Raw genomic sequence first — 15,079 nt, 5'->3', positions numbered from 1 at the left:
GACTAGCAAACATACTTTACTGTAAATTTCTTTTATTAACCATTAAATAAAATCCAAGGCCTAAGACCGGGAATCGAACCCAGTACCACAATACATATTAGCTTTGCAGGTCTCGCCTCTTAACCGCTCGGCTACCATGGCGCCCGGATGAAATCCTGTTCTGAGGGAACTTCCTTAAAAGGGTCTGCGGCCTTCGTCTATGGTTCTTTTCCATCTGCCAACATGGCACTTCTCCCCTTTTTAGCTTGGCTTTAAGCAGGTGGATGTAGCTCGAGCTGCGGCAGGTTGTTGTACTTATGTTATCTTACCATTCTTTACATCATTGTCCTGAGACTGTATAACAGAAATTTGCATCCCTGATTATACTGTAACATCTTCTGCTGGATAATTTGTAGACTCTGTTTTTTGGGACCTAGCAAAAGTTCCAATAGCTTTTCTACAGGGCTGCAGTGTCATAATACTGATAGTTTTATCTCTAAATACAATAGTTAAGTCAAGCAGCAGCCAAGTTGCAGGAAAATCTTGATGGTAATATCTAGAAAAAAGTAAAGTAACGTTCTAATATGTAATTGTATTTCCTTCATGGTGCGGAAGGTGGCAATTGACAATTCCTTACCAACAACACATTTCTGTATCTTCTTCAGGAACAAAGGGCCTGTATAAATTTGAGAGAGCTCCTGAATATAAATACATCTGTACGGTTTATTCAGTACTCTAAGTGAACAAAAACCATGACACTAGGAATCCTCATATCGACCACTAAAAAGTACTAAGCTCACATGTTCTGTGTGTCGACCATCAACTGCTGCCCAATGTATATAGAAGGAGTATGGTTAGGAAAAAGGGGCAGAAAAAAAAGGAAGGGATGTGGTAAACCAAAGATAGAGCAAGAGAGAGGAACGGGCACGATTGGTCGGGTGAAACATACCACCAGGATAGATGAAGTGGATTGGTGATGACTGAGCGACCATGGCGAACTGAAGTAGTGGAGGAGTATGTGTCCATTGGGTTCGTGTAAAGAGTGGGAGAGTGGTTTACGTGATCGAGCTAGGCGACTACGTGATGCTGAACGCACAGAGCTATATAGCTTTTGATGGTTGTGTGAGTGTGTATTTGTAGGGCTCAGCTTAGGTTACACCACACTACCACAGCCCCAGGATCCTCTGTTCCCCCCCTTCTCACCAAAACAGTAAGCTAGTTGCGTGATATCGCGTGCTGCTGCTAGAAACAGAATAACAGCCCGGGTTTGGCAATACTGAATACGTTGAAACTGCCATGCGGGTTGGTAACACTGAACTGTGTTTTGTTGCTGCGAACGCTGTCAGACAGGAAGGCCCCCACACACTCTCCCTATCCACAATGTCACCTCCCAATCTCCTCATCAACTCTTTTATAACATTTCGTACCTCTTTTTTTATTTCTTTCCCCTACTTCCGTTGAGGCTGCCCCGTAAAATTGCCCCACTATATAACAATAACTGCATCTACTGTTATTACTCTATAACTTTACTAGACTGGGTTTTAGATAATCATAATAATACAATAACAACGCTATGGTTATGAGGTGGATGGTTGCTGTACCAATCATTTGCACATTCTCATTTCTCTGGCGGGAAAAAAGGTTGGTTTCCCGTCGTGCAGTTTCTATTGTCATTGTACCGGATATACTCCCTTTGCGGTCCCTGAGTTCGAAAAGAAAAACTGAGAAATCTGTTTATAGAGTTTATTTGTGCACCATCCTCTATTTAACGTAAAATCCCAAAAAGTTTCCAGTACTGGTAAGTATGTAATTCAATAAATAATACAGGAGTGCAACATAAGTGGATGAGTTGAAGTGGCTTTTTCCAGTCTATCGCCGCCAATATTTTTTGGCTTCTTTCCTTTTTCAAGTCATCCAGTCTCAAAGGCCTTCCTATATTTTTCAACTCCTTAAGATTAAATCCTCCATCCGTTCCCGTAATACTAGATCTCGCTCATCCGATCTCTATATTCCCTCTCATCCTCATCCTTTGACAAATCCTTCCTATTAAGTGCTACCTCTCTCTGGAACTCCTTGCCATCATCTGTCCGCCATGCTCCTTCCCTATCCATCTTTAAACCCCGTCTATTCAGTTATCTCCTTTCTATCCAGCTTCCTCCGAAATTCTAATTGTTTTAATTTATTTCCTTAATTGCTGCTGTTATTTTTATTTTCACTTTTTGTAAATACTTATTTATTTATTTATTTTCTAAACTATTAAGGCCTCTATTTGTACCTGTATTTATTCTTAGAGGACAATTGTCCCAGAATAATAAATTTCTTTTCTATTCTATTCTATTCTATAACTTAATTGTGTGTATTTAGAACAAGAACTTAAAAAAAATAAAGTAAAAAAACAATAACAAACCCCCTTTTTGTGGTGCAGCTTACGTAAGTAATAATTAAGTCACGTAGTGAATCTACTTTGAGGTAATAAATTTCTAGAATTTAAAGTTTAAAAGGAAACGGAACTAGAGAGAAAATTAAGGACGAAAAGCTGCCCCCCACTTTATAAATAAACAAACTTTAATGAGCAGAGATTTAACCAGATTATAAACACATAAAATACGATTACATTTGTACTGTCAGACAGACAGACACAGGCAGACCAACCAACTAAAGTAGACTGAGATAAATAGCTATTTTGCTGGATCTTTTTGTACAGAACTGTGGTGGGCTTCCACTTCATTTCAGCCATAATTGTGTCTGTCACATGTATTGTGCGATGCAGCTAGCAAGCAAACTGTCCTTGTTTTTCTTTTCTTTTTTTTTTTGCATCTTCTCATTTATTTAAAATAACAAGAAACATTCTAAAACTTGGTGGTTTGAAAGTTTCAGGGAAAAAGTCGCACTTCCGGTGGATTTCTTTTGGTCAAAATCTAATGGCGACAATTTTCATGAAACGGAAGACTTTAAATCGTTAATCCTAGAATTGAACGTTCATAGAAAATGGCGTAATTTAATTTTGTATTAAAAATATTTTTTTCGTAAAAAAAAACCTGCGCGTCTCTCTCGGTAACAATATCATTTTAATTTGAATAAAAGTTTATAATTAGAATTTTCACGTACTTCCTTCCATCGTGGAACTCTTTGTGTGACGTTTCCAATTTTGCATACGTTCATTTCCTGTACGGTGTACACACAAACACTTCTGGTGATGTAATATGGACTCCCATTCATTAAATTCTCTCTCTTTTTTTAATCACTCCCGCCACACGGTATATGTGTTTGTGAGTTCAGGCATTATGAACGTGTTATATATGCACACATACTCATATATACAAAGAGCCCTATATTTACGACAGCAATACTCCGTTATAAGCTCTCATTTAACAAGAGCGAACACTTTGTTGTCACTTCTCCTTCATCCCTTCTCTAGGGAAAATCCCATACCCATTCTTGTCCCCGCATTTACTTTTATTACACTCCTGCCAACTTCATTAAAAAAGAAAAAATAAATAAACAAAAAATGTCCCTCTATCTATCTTTGCCAGTGTTACCATTAGGCCTGCTGAATCCTTCTCTTACATTAACAGGGGTATATACTTTTTTTGTTGGTATTACGTAATATCACCACACTGTCACTTCTGTTCTTAATTTCCATATTCATATGTGATATTTAATTTATTTTTAATGATGACATTGATATTTCCCCCCTCCAAAAAATAAAAAAACAAAAAACGGGAGGTTTTGTTGGTGATTGTAACTTAACAGTAATCCATCCATTTATCAGTTAATCCATATAAAAAACAGTAATTGAATTTCAGCTAAGAAAATCCTAAAAACAAAATTGATTATTGAAACGATAATTTAAAGCATGACGAGAAAAAAAAAACCGCTATTAACCTGCTTGCGCCATAGGTAACCTCTTAGCCTGTTATGACCTCATTTTTCCTAGCACAAACAGTTTAACCTTCCTAGTGTTCAAAGAAGTACACATTAAAAGTGAAAAACGAACTTCATTTCCACCGAGCAGAAGATAGATAATCAATTTTCTGGACCTCTGATTCAGGTACGTATTTCGATTAATTGCTGCAGCTTCTTAAAGTAACAATGAGATGAACCCCCGGGTATTGGATCAGGTTTGACTTTCTCAGTGTTTCCTGCAACAAAAAAAGAATGTTACTCTTTCAGTTTTCATTCAGTTGGTAAGAAGAAGATACTCTGTAACTTTAATGGAACCTGCAGGACTAGTTTTCCAGCTTACTTGTTTTCTGGAACTCCAGAAATCCATTGCAAAACTATTTTTCTGCCCTAATAGTTCGAAGATGATTACATTGCACGGTTGAGAATCCTTATTTATAACGTGATAGCAGCTTGTGAGTCTTAAAAATAATTGACTTGAGTCCAGTATTTTGAACCTACCAAGATAACAAGCCATAGATTTTTTTTTTTCTCTCATCACTATACATATCTACGAAAATACAATTTGCAGAATAGTTAAGTGAACAAAATATATACACGCGGTGATTAGGAGAACAATAAATAGTTTGCGGTGGGCGAGACCTGTTGCTCAGTAGAATAGTTTATAATGGTGTGCTATACAGTAGTTGAAGTACATTAACCACCAGACGGCAGCAAAACTAACTTCATCTCACTTAAAACAATGCCAAACTAAACAGAATTACTAGTGTATAGTGTAACAAAAGGGAAACAGAGGGCTCTCTCTGAAAGTTAAGCCACTAAACAATGACCTAGCCGCTTAATATGGCTGAAAGATGTTTGTCAAGTCGTTTGATTATAGTTGTTGAACATTTCAACCGAATAGTAGTAACATTTTATTATTGCTCTTAAAATAAACTTTATGAACAAATTATTGGAAAATGATTGTTAAAACTAATTTATAAAACATTTTCTGCAAAAGTTTAGTAGCTTTTATTCGATTGAGAATGAACATCAAGGCACTGTTGAAGAGGTACGAAAGAAGATCGAAGTATTAGGGATGGCTTTAAATAGAATATCACTGTAGTATGGGTAAATGATAAAGAATGACGAGGTGAGAATGATGGGAATTGAGCAGAAAATGGTAGGGAAGATAATGAGGAAGAAACTAACACCATGAGGAGGATGAGTGAAGAGAAATGGCCGGAAATAGATGGCAGGAACGGAAGTGGAAGAAAAGAAAGATACAGAAGGTTACCATTAGTTCTGACTTGGACTAAGAATTAAGCAATACTTTAGCAATGTATTAAGAGCAACGCTTTAGCAACTTCTTCAGAGATCAAACCTGACACCAAAAACAGCCCAAAATGCTTTGTCACCCACAACGTTCTGGGTAAGTGCAACCGAGTTAAATAGTATTATATACGTAAGTGTCCAAGGTGTCAAATACTCCATGCCGAAGTATGGGATATGGACTGTGTTGTGAACGGAGTTTCTGAGACACCAAAAGCCCGCCCGGAATATATAGCTTTTCCGAACTAACTGAAACCTTGGGAAGGGTGCAGACATCTGGGAGTGGTTATTCCAATCAGCCGGCTCTCCACCTCAGATGATGCATGGTTACCTGATGTTGTAGAGGGATATAACCTCCCTGGAGCGCTGGAGGAACGATATCTAGTTGCAGGGATTGTGGTTATCTTTGACTCTCCTTTCTCATTTTAGTACTTCCCAAAGAGCCTGGTCCCCTTAATTTTGAAAAGACATCAAATGTAATTCCTCTTTGTTCTTTTATTGTAACCTATAAATCAATTATTTTCACTGATCTTCCAGGTGAGGCGCAGTTTAGGAAGAATTTGTTTCGGCATTACGATTGAAATGCGATTTTAGTCTAAAAAGTTATTTTGGTAACACATTTTCTCGTGAAAAAAATGTTTAAGAAGGGTTGCTGGCAAAGGCAGCACTTTTTTAATCTATTTGAAAAACAGATTTAGTTTTATCAAAATAAAACGGGAAATATTTTTCTGAATTTTCTTCTGGATAAGACTGTAAACGCGATTGTAGTAATACACACGTGGAATGTTTTTGAATATTGGTATTAGGGAGTCAGATACATAAGTGAACTTGGAACGAGAACGAAATCAAGAGGACAAGGATGAGAGGGGGGATTAGATACTGGCTGGGCCTCCGAACAGCAGCTTCTTGCAGCACTGCGCACTGGGTAGACTGCGGCATGGTGGGCTGTTCTGCTGGGTATGAATACAATACATATCGCCTGCAGGATACCTGCTGTATGTTGGTAGGATTTTTCTGTTTGTAGCTTTTGTTATAGTATGCTCTGAAAGAGGTGAAAAGTCTCCCATTTTCTATTTCAGGAATACTTACTTCCAGGCAGGGAGCGATCTCTTCCCAAAGGCCTAGGTTCTATCGTACTTCTTCAACGTTTCTAGAGCAATAATACAAAGAAGGTATTTCTCCCTTCCGAAGTGATACAACCTTCTCTTTTTTTTAATACTTTTTCATCAGTTTCTTTGTCAACCTCAGTCTGTGGTCTTTTGTTATTTGTTGTTTGTTTTGTTACACCTGCATTTCATTGTCTTTTGAGGTTCATCTAACCGAACGCTCTGGTATGAAACTAGGTCTTCTCTGTTTATTACTAACGTACACATTGTCTCAGCGCGCTGTCTTCTGAGGGGTTGCAGAAGGAAAAATACAAAGACTGGGAATATTAACTCTGCACTCCGTCTGACAACCTCTTCATCCGTCTCAAGCTTTGAAGATTAAAAGTCTGTCAAGTTCTGGTTTTATTTCAGCTTCTTTTTTATTTTATTTTTTAATTTTAGTTACACATTTTGTGCTCATAAATATTACATGGACGGAACGGATTGCCATTGTAGGCTCTGGATTATGGGACAGAATAGCCTCATCGCTGGCTGCAAAATGGCCGTAAATAAGTAGCTAAACTGTTTTTTTTTTTTTACTTATAAATAACTAAATAGATTGCGGTCTTGTGGAGAAACTACAATGTCTCTCAGAAAAACAGAGTAATGTAAGATTCTTGGCCACAAGAAGGTTGGTAGCATTGACCTAAAAACCGGGCCAGCTTTCTAAATTTCCTGTTCCTGTTTAAAATGAACTCTTGGTAAAAAAAAAGAAAAGAAATTTGTAGAGGCACTTAAAGGATCGGTGAATACACGGTCATACAGGGCGATGGAACTACAGAAAACATTAGGCAAGGAGTAAAATTATAAGAAAGGCTAGCATCCAAAGAAAAGACCACTTTTCATGCCCGGGAAAAACAAAAGAAAATGGAAAGTAGATGATCCGTAGGTGGCCATTAGCATGAAAGAGAAAATAGACCCATTTTTTTGCACACTCTGCGCATTTTCCACGTTCATGTTTTTTTTTTTTTTTTTAGTTGTTACTAAGTGCAGACAAGATTTATCATTCTTTCTTTGTTCGCTACTTCTAGGCCGTAAAACTTTGCTTTAATTATAAGGTCCGGAAATTTAGGAGGATGCTGTCCAAGTACAGTCTGGGAACAGAAAAAAGTGCTTCTCTTTTAGATACACAAAGACGAGTACAGTGTGATACTGTAAGCCTGTAAAGCAGATAGTTTCCTGTTTTTTTCAACCCAGGTCTTCGTATTAGAAGCACATCTGCCTTAAAGGACATCCATTCAGTGGTTCAAAATGGTCATTTTTGGCGGAATAAATAGGAACTAAAAATTTGTTTGTGTAAATACCCAACATTAAAAATCTGCAAGAAGACAGTATCTCCGCTTCTGTGGAGAGAAAAAGCAGAAAAAAGACAATCTTTTTTTTTCATTCAACTTTCTCTGGATTTCTTTTTGATTTTTCTTTTTTTTTCTTTTTTTTCCTTTTTCCTCCAGCCTCCATTTCAACTCATAAAACTGTGTTATAAAGTTTATATTTTCTTCTCTCTCCTTTGCAGCCTCTTATCTTTTGTCAGAATCACTCCTTTTTTTTTACCCAGGGGCTTGGGACCAGGGGAGTAAGAGACTAGGTGGTTAATCTGGTGGCGCCGCCAGACAGGAGTCATGAATACTAATGGGCAAATCTTATCCCTCTTCTTGGCTGCCCTCAAATAAATAACCGTAAAAAAACTGGTCTTATATACATTTTATTTTTATTAACTAAAAAAGGGAAATTTAAGATGTAGGTGATTTATTGTTACCTTCACTAAGGGTTATACTCTCTTCTTTAAAAAAAACACGCCTGCAGTCATTATTTAGGTACAAAAAAACCTGCTTACCACATCTTGCTACCCAACATAATTTTATTTTTATGTATATCTATACATACTAGGGGAAATAATGCACAAACACAAGAGTTTTCCCAGTTTTATTTCCTTTAATGTTTCGTAAAAGAAAATAAGTGAAATACGCCAAAATCTCTTGGTACTATACTTACTTAAATACCCATAATAAATAAATAATATTTAAAGGTAATGTTCGTTGTTTAAACTGTCTTCAACGTAAGCGACCGGGTGTCTAAATATTTTTTATTTTATTTATACTGTAAATATAACTCGAAGGTAGCAAACATGTACCCTCTAGTTGTCAGAAACAGAAAACATAAACGCTCCTTGTGGACAAATAAAGCTTATATAGGTAAAAAGAAAATCAGTGAATGTAAATAGAGAGAAAGAGCGAAGGAGGAAGAAAATATGGGGAAAAACAGCTAGATTTTCTCGTTTCGAAAATATAATATTGGTCTTTTTAAAATTCCCTTCCTCACAAGAACATTTTGTAATGCCCCCCCATTTTGAAAAAAAACAAACTCAGGTTGTACCCTGGCTCCACTTTTCTTTACTTTCTTTTTGATATTCCTTTACATCATTTTCTTTAAAGATTTAAACGAATAAGTTGGATGTCTGGCTGTTGTTAACATAAAAAAAAAAGCAATGGTTGGTTGCCTTATAAGACCTAATTTTTTTTTAAAATATTCCTCGCTTCGGACACCTTTTCAGGTGTCTTTCTTCAGCAACTGGTTTATGGAAATACGGAAGATGGAAGGTTGAACATTTAAGAAAAAGGCAATTATTTTTAAAATTATAATTAGTTTTTATTAATGCAACTTATATTTAGTTAACAGTTATTTTTTTTTCTGTACAAACGTTCGAAAACGCTTTGTGAAGAGCACATTTATTTCGCATAAAAATCGTTTAATGCTTGTACATCTTTCTGTAACTGCCATCTGAGATGTGTAATCTATTAAAAACAGCGTAGAGGGCACCCTACGCAAATATTTGAATTCCTCTCAGGTTGAAAGTGGCGCTTTTCTACGGCGGACAATGCAATCAGACACTGTTTTAATTGTGCTTACAGAGCCTAGTTATAACAGTATTTAAGGCTAATTAATGATAAATTATATCAATTACATAGTAAAATTGCATGAGCGTTGAAAATTACATTATTATTCGTTACTGTTTTAAGCATCAAAAAGTGTGAAACAAAAAACAAAATAACAGTTTTAGGTCAGCTTTAAGTGTGGAAGCGTAAGCCATAGGTTAAGAATTCTATCTCTAGCTGGCCAGGTAATATTTGATTAATAATTTTTAATGAATGAATCTCGTGAAATGTGAAGCATAAAGCATAAAGATAGTCTCCCTTAGGAGATACTCCAGGGCTGAGAGAGGCCTAATGAGTTGTTAGCATGCGTCATCATCCTAAAATTGGTAATTATTTATGGATGGCAATCAGTGTGAAGAACACATTACTACCAGTGAAAAGATGAAAGTACTCGAAAAAGTAGATAGGGTGTTCTATAAGTTGGTGGAAAGTGCTGATGTCAGAACCAAACGTCCTTTCCATATATTGATTCATTTTTGATACACACCTAATTTAGCTGGCTTTGCGAAAACATAAAACAATCATGTGCTGTTAACATGAAAGAATCAGGGCAGAAGATTACGTTGATAAAATATTTATTTAGGTCAGAAGTTAATTTAATGTGCCTCAATGGGAAGCTTGTATTCTTAATTAAAGATCTCTTTATATGAGTCTGCGATAAGAGTGTCGTTGTTTCTAATAGGATTTGAAGAAGCTTAATTAATTTGATTTAATAAGCTTCCACGAACTTTAGCTGTATTCTTAAAACCAAAGTGAGTTTAATATAACGTTATGAAATAATAACCTTGTTATCTGCACGGCCATCTGAAAGGAGAAAATTTAGATTAGGTCGTATCAGTTCTGCTATTTCAGCCGAAAGAGGCTTGGTTGGAGGTCGTGGTTCTTGATTGACTCTCCTTATTGGTAGGTCCATTTTTATTCCTCACAAGTCGTTTTGAGCTTTCGCATGTTCACGAAATGGCACAGGTTTTACATCGTAAACGATTGCAAAGAAACAAATCAACGAGTTTTTGTGAGGGTTACTTTGCCCTCCTCCTTGTGTCTAACTGCACAGAAGCACTTGAGTTAAGTGAATATCAACACAGTTACTTTGTATTCTAAGTCCAAAGTTCTTTGTAAAAAGTCAAGGCCAGTTGGCTAGCTTGAGATGCCATTCTTCTCAACCAGATACCGGGAAGGCTTCCTTACTGGAAAAACAAGAGGGTCTAATCCCACTCGGCCCCAGATCTACTTTCAGTTCTGCAATCAGGGCATGCGCTCTTCATCGAAATCGTTTGCTATTCTGTGGATTATTGCACTATCCTGGAACAATGTTTTTAAAATTCCATTATGGATGAATGGCCAGCACCATAATCTATTCTATTTGATGTCCAACATGAGATCTGGTATATGAAGTAAGTTTTTATAAGTCTTCATTTAAGATTTCCCTTTTCTGGATCCTTCTAAGAATCGTGCACAACGCTTTCCTCTCTCTCTTTAAGCCCTAATTCCTTCGCAGATATCAAAGTCCAGGTTTCCAACGGTAAAGCTCTGTATATTGTGCTCTTTTACACTTTCAGTTATTTCTGTACACGATTATGTTGATTTTTCCGAATGCGAAGTATGTGACCTTTGAACTGCAGTTTGCTTACGGATATGGTAAACTCTAATAGTTGCACAACTAGCGTTACAGATTCAAGTTTGGGCGAGTGATTAGGGCTGGCGGTTTTCGTTCTCAAGTGTGATTTCCGCCAAGCTCTCTGTTGTAGTTCCTTCAGCTCGAGTCTTTAGTTCATCATTTTAACATTTCTAGGCCCACAGTTGAGATTGCCGTTGCTAAAATGTTTAGTTTGGAAAGTGTAGCTTAGAGTTGGAATTATACTTCTCGCCAAATATTATTTCTTGGTAAAGATAATTTGATGGTGTTATCTTTGTAAATAGTTTGTGCTAAGTTACATAAAGGATGGTTTACCAGAGGGAAACTTTGGGTAAATCCAGTTTTTACGTATGTAAGTGTGTATAAACATGTTACCAGATACTGCTTAGATTTATGGTATTTATCTTTGTATAGTTTGACTAACAAACTTATTAATTATCGTTTCAAAGACTTGAGTAGTAGCATTGCATATGTTTAGATTAAATTTTTGACTATCGATTTCCCACTGGTAATACATACATATAAACTTCTACACCACGATGTAGCTACCTCACTATACACCTTCGATGTACTACTAATACTTGATGTGATTAAAGGTAACACACTTCAAGTTTACTCTCCGCTTCCTGAATCAATTTTTATGTATATATTTTTTTTATTGAACGGTTTAGGACCTACGATTACACAAAATTAATTAATATAATCCAACATTTGTTACAGGGAGATCCTGTCCAATGGAAGCCTCTACTTGCCGCCGTTTCCAGTAGAACGTATGGCCGATGAGGTTCACACAACGACGTACCGCTGTTTAGCTAGCAATCCGGTTGGCAAGGTGGTTTCAAGAGAATGTAAACTAAGACCAGGTTTGTTGCAGTAGACCTGCATTTTAATTTAGTTTTATTCGGTATTTACAATTCTATATGTGTGTGTATTTAATCTTTTTACAGAAATATTGACTGAATATCAAGTATCCGTTCAAAGTGATTATACTTTAGAAGGTAATGTTGGCGTTGCCAGATGTGTAGTTCAGGGTGGTGGCGCCAGAGTACAAGTAGTAAATTGGTTGCGCCAAGAACCTGGCGCAGAAAGAAGAATACTCACTCAAGGGCATAAATATTTATTAACAAGTAATGGTGCATTACATGTTAACTCGCTGAACCGAGCCGACTCAGATGCTGCTTTCTATTGTCAAACACTGCAACCAACCACGGGCAAGAAAAGGCTCAGCTCACCTGGAAAGTTGTCTATTACAGGTAAAGAACAATTTTTGTGGGTTATATTCCCATTTTCTTTGGTTGTGTTTTGTGAACATCGGCTTTTCACCAACCCAGCCATCGTCATTTACTCATATCTGTGATCACTCACATATAATCTAAATTTTAACATCTATGCGCTAATCTGCATTTACATCTACTCATTTTAAGCCTATTACTACATAGGAAGTACTCTCCATTTTATAGCCTCATGGTGGCAGTACATAGACTTCTTGCTGTATTTTTTAGTTGAGTCTCTGTCCCGGATTGAAAAGTTGCACGACTGGAGAAGGCAATGTCTACGTACCGTATGGCACCTCTGTTTATTTTTATATTGTACATAGAGGTGAAGATCTTTTATTGATCTTAAACAGATATGAGCTAAATCATAACCTTCTTATTGTTGTAACGACTCTTTTACTCGAAACCTGATTAATTAACCTTGGTAACCAAGGTAACGTTTTCTTTGCCTGCCATTACGGCAAGGCTTACTTTGTAATCTTGGATCTTGTATTGGTAGTTCTTCCATTTTACTGTTGTCGGCAGTTTTCCTTTGCACTCATGTCTACTATTTCGTTGGCGGAACTTCAGATTCATTTTCCTGAATTCCTATTTAAATCTTTTTGTAAATTGCCTTTGTTTCACTTTTATTAATGTTTTCAACATCATTTATAGAAGGTGGAAGAAGTTCAAGTCCGCGTATAGAACATTCCAGTCCAAGTACTGTTCAAGCAACAGTTGGACAACCTGCAGATTTAATATGCAGAGCCCAAGGATTACCACCACCTTCGTACAGGTATTTCTATAATGTTTAGACTAAAGGAAAGCTAGGGAAAGGTAAATAGTTCTCGGCCATGCACAGAGATAGCGTTGAATTTTTGGAACACCAGATTTGTACACCCTTTGGCTTTTAATTTAAAGAAATGTACGACTGAAAAACGTTGAAGTCAAATGAAGAGGTTATGTCAGCCGTAGATGGATATCTTACACACATTTCCAAGATCACACTTCAAGATTGGAATCTGTTCTTTGAAAAAACGAACAATGCTTAAAAACATTCTCAACTAAAAGTGGACTAAGATGAAAGTGCTTTTGATCTTACAAAAAAACAACAACAGTATTTCACCGTCACAGTATGTCACACCGCAAAGCTGAGAACTTCTTACCTTGATGTTATTATTGTTAAAGTACCTCTACTGAAGAACTTAAAATCTAATCATGATTACTTTCCCAGGTGGTATAAGGAAGATCGAGGTGGAGTTATGACTGAATTGAACCGTGGAACTATGCTAATGGCTCGTCCTTTAGATTCCATTCTTCAGTTTGCTCGAGTGCAATTACATGATGCTGGCAGGTAGGCTTTTCTTAAACTTTTATTTCTATTTATTTGAAATATCCAGCAGCTTTTGAGTAAAATATGTCTATTTATTTCACTTATTCACAACAGCACTTTTTTTTGTTAATTGTTCATTGGTTTGAGAGTTAATTATTTGTGTTAAGCCGGTTTTATCCAGTGCAGGAGATCTATGAAGGCTTTCTTAGCTGATGAACTGGATTATATGTTGTTAGATAGCGATTTAGTATATGTCGCCGTACTTCAGTAAGTCAGTTATGGTTGCCTAGATAACGGTCAGTTATTTTCGTCTTCCATACTTTATTTGTAAGACAGATTTAATACATAGTATGGTGCGTTCATATAAGTCTATACAATCCACTGCACACCTGAAGTCGAGCTATATTTGATTTTTCAGCTGTTCTCAACATCTCAATGCCATTTGCGCAAACAGGTTTCAATATTATCTATTGCTAGTTTGGTAGTAAAGAAAAATACTTATCATCATCCTTATTGTACTGCTTTCTGTTTTCAAAATTGACTTTTATTCGAACAATCGTTTGTTCTGAATATGTTCCTTCTACGTTAGACTTTGGTCCAACGTCGGTTTTTGATAACGTACAGAATTAGATGTAAGTAATGGATCACTGATTAAGACACGAATAAGGTATAGTAAGACATGAATCTCACCTCACTGTATTTGTCAATATACTGATTTTTTAGCGTTGAGTTTTACTTTCCAGGGTTAAGCTCTGGTGGTAAGTGAATTTAAAGTATGAATTAATATTATTTATGTTGCAAATTGCGTGAAGCTTGTTGGGCGTTAGGATGTGATGGTGAGAGTGCTGTCTCCTCTGTAAAAGTTGCTATGAATAAAAGAAATAAACTTAAATCATTTTGTGAGGACAAAAATTATCTCTAAAATTTAAATATTGTTCTTCCTTCCACAGGTATGTCTGTGTAGTAACGAACGCTCTGGGCGAAGATCGTAGAACATTTTCATTAACCGTCAACACACCTCTGGTGGTAATTGTCAGACCTCAACATCAGGTCAGTTTTTCATTTCCTTAAGAACTATTTTCGAAATTTGTCATTATTTCATGTTCATCATAAGAGTTCTAAAAAGGTTTTGTCAGTAGGAAATAGAAAGTTGCAGGTGGTAAAAAGATGACTCTCCATTGCCTGAATTCTCCTTTTATTGGTATACTTCTTTTACCTTCTGTTAGGCAGGGTAGGCTCACAACACTGTTTCACAGTGGATGGGTCCAGTTACTTTACATTTTTGACCATGGGTTTGTTGCGGCATTGTAATTGGACAGATGTATGCTTTTTGATTAATAAATAAACGTATTAAATAAATAAAAATACTTTACATTTTATGCCAGGACTTTAGGAAGGAAAGAGTTATTTATAATTTGTAAGTGATAGCATTGCAGCTACTGAATAGCGATATGAGACCTCTGGTACTTGGAAAACAGAGGAGAGATTTTTTGCTAATAGATCTACAGGAACACCCGGTGATCAGGTTGCACAGCATGTCTTATCTAATCTAGTAGGCAAAGTACTAAAACAATTATAGCAGTTTA

General features: G+C 36.4%; 1 protein-coding gene across 10 annotated transcripts in view; it reads left to right on the top strand.

Annotated features, from left to right (window-relative positions):
• Nucleotides 1–15,079, top strand: part of LOC141451733 (cell adhesion molecule Dscam2-like) — a 414,509-nt gene that overhangs the window by 372,131 nt on the left and 27,299 nt on the right. For 8 of the 10 annotated variants that reach the window (XM_074123321.1, XM_074123319.1, XM_074123322.1 and 5 more), the window contains exons 4-8: nucleotides 11,628–11,770; nucleotides 11,855–12,160; nucleotides 12,836–12,956; nucleotides 13,395–13,514; nucleotides 14,444–14,543. In XM_074123321.1, the coding sequence (XP_073979422.1) occupies nucleotides 11,628–11,770; nucleotides 11,855–12,160; nucleotides 12,836–12,956; nucleotides 13,395–13,514; nucleotides 14,444–14,543 (790 nt within the window). Of the gene's footprint in view, nucleotides 1–3,872; nucleotides 4,031–9,246; nucleotides 9,457–11,627; nucleotides 11,771–11,854; nucleotides 12,161–12,835; nucleotides 12,957–13,394; nucleotides 13,515–14,443; nucleotides 14,544–15,079 lie in introns of those variants that run through there. The other 2 variants (XM_074123325.1, XM_074123326.1) reach the window with 2 other exon arrangements.

Source organism: Rhodnius prolixus, unplaced genomic scaffold (genome assembly GCF_049639745.1).
Source record: "Rhodnius prolixus isolate KJV_2025 unplaced genomic scaffold, Rpr scaffold_14, whole genome shotgun sequence".
In the NCBI taxonomy this organism is placed as follows: Eukaryota; Metazoa; Arthropoda; class Insecta; order Hemiptera; family Reduviidae; genus Rhodnius; species Rhodnius prolixus.
The sequence above is the reverse complement of the archived record's forward strand: the minus strand, read 5'-3'. Positions and strand labels throughout refer to the sequence as shown.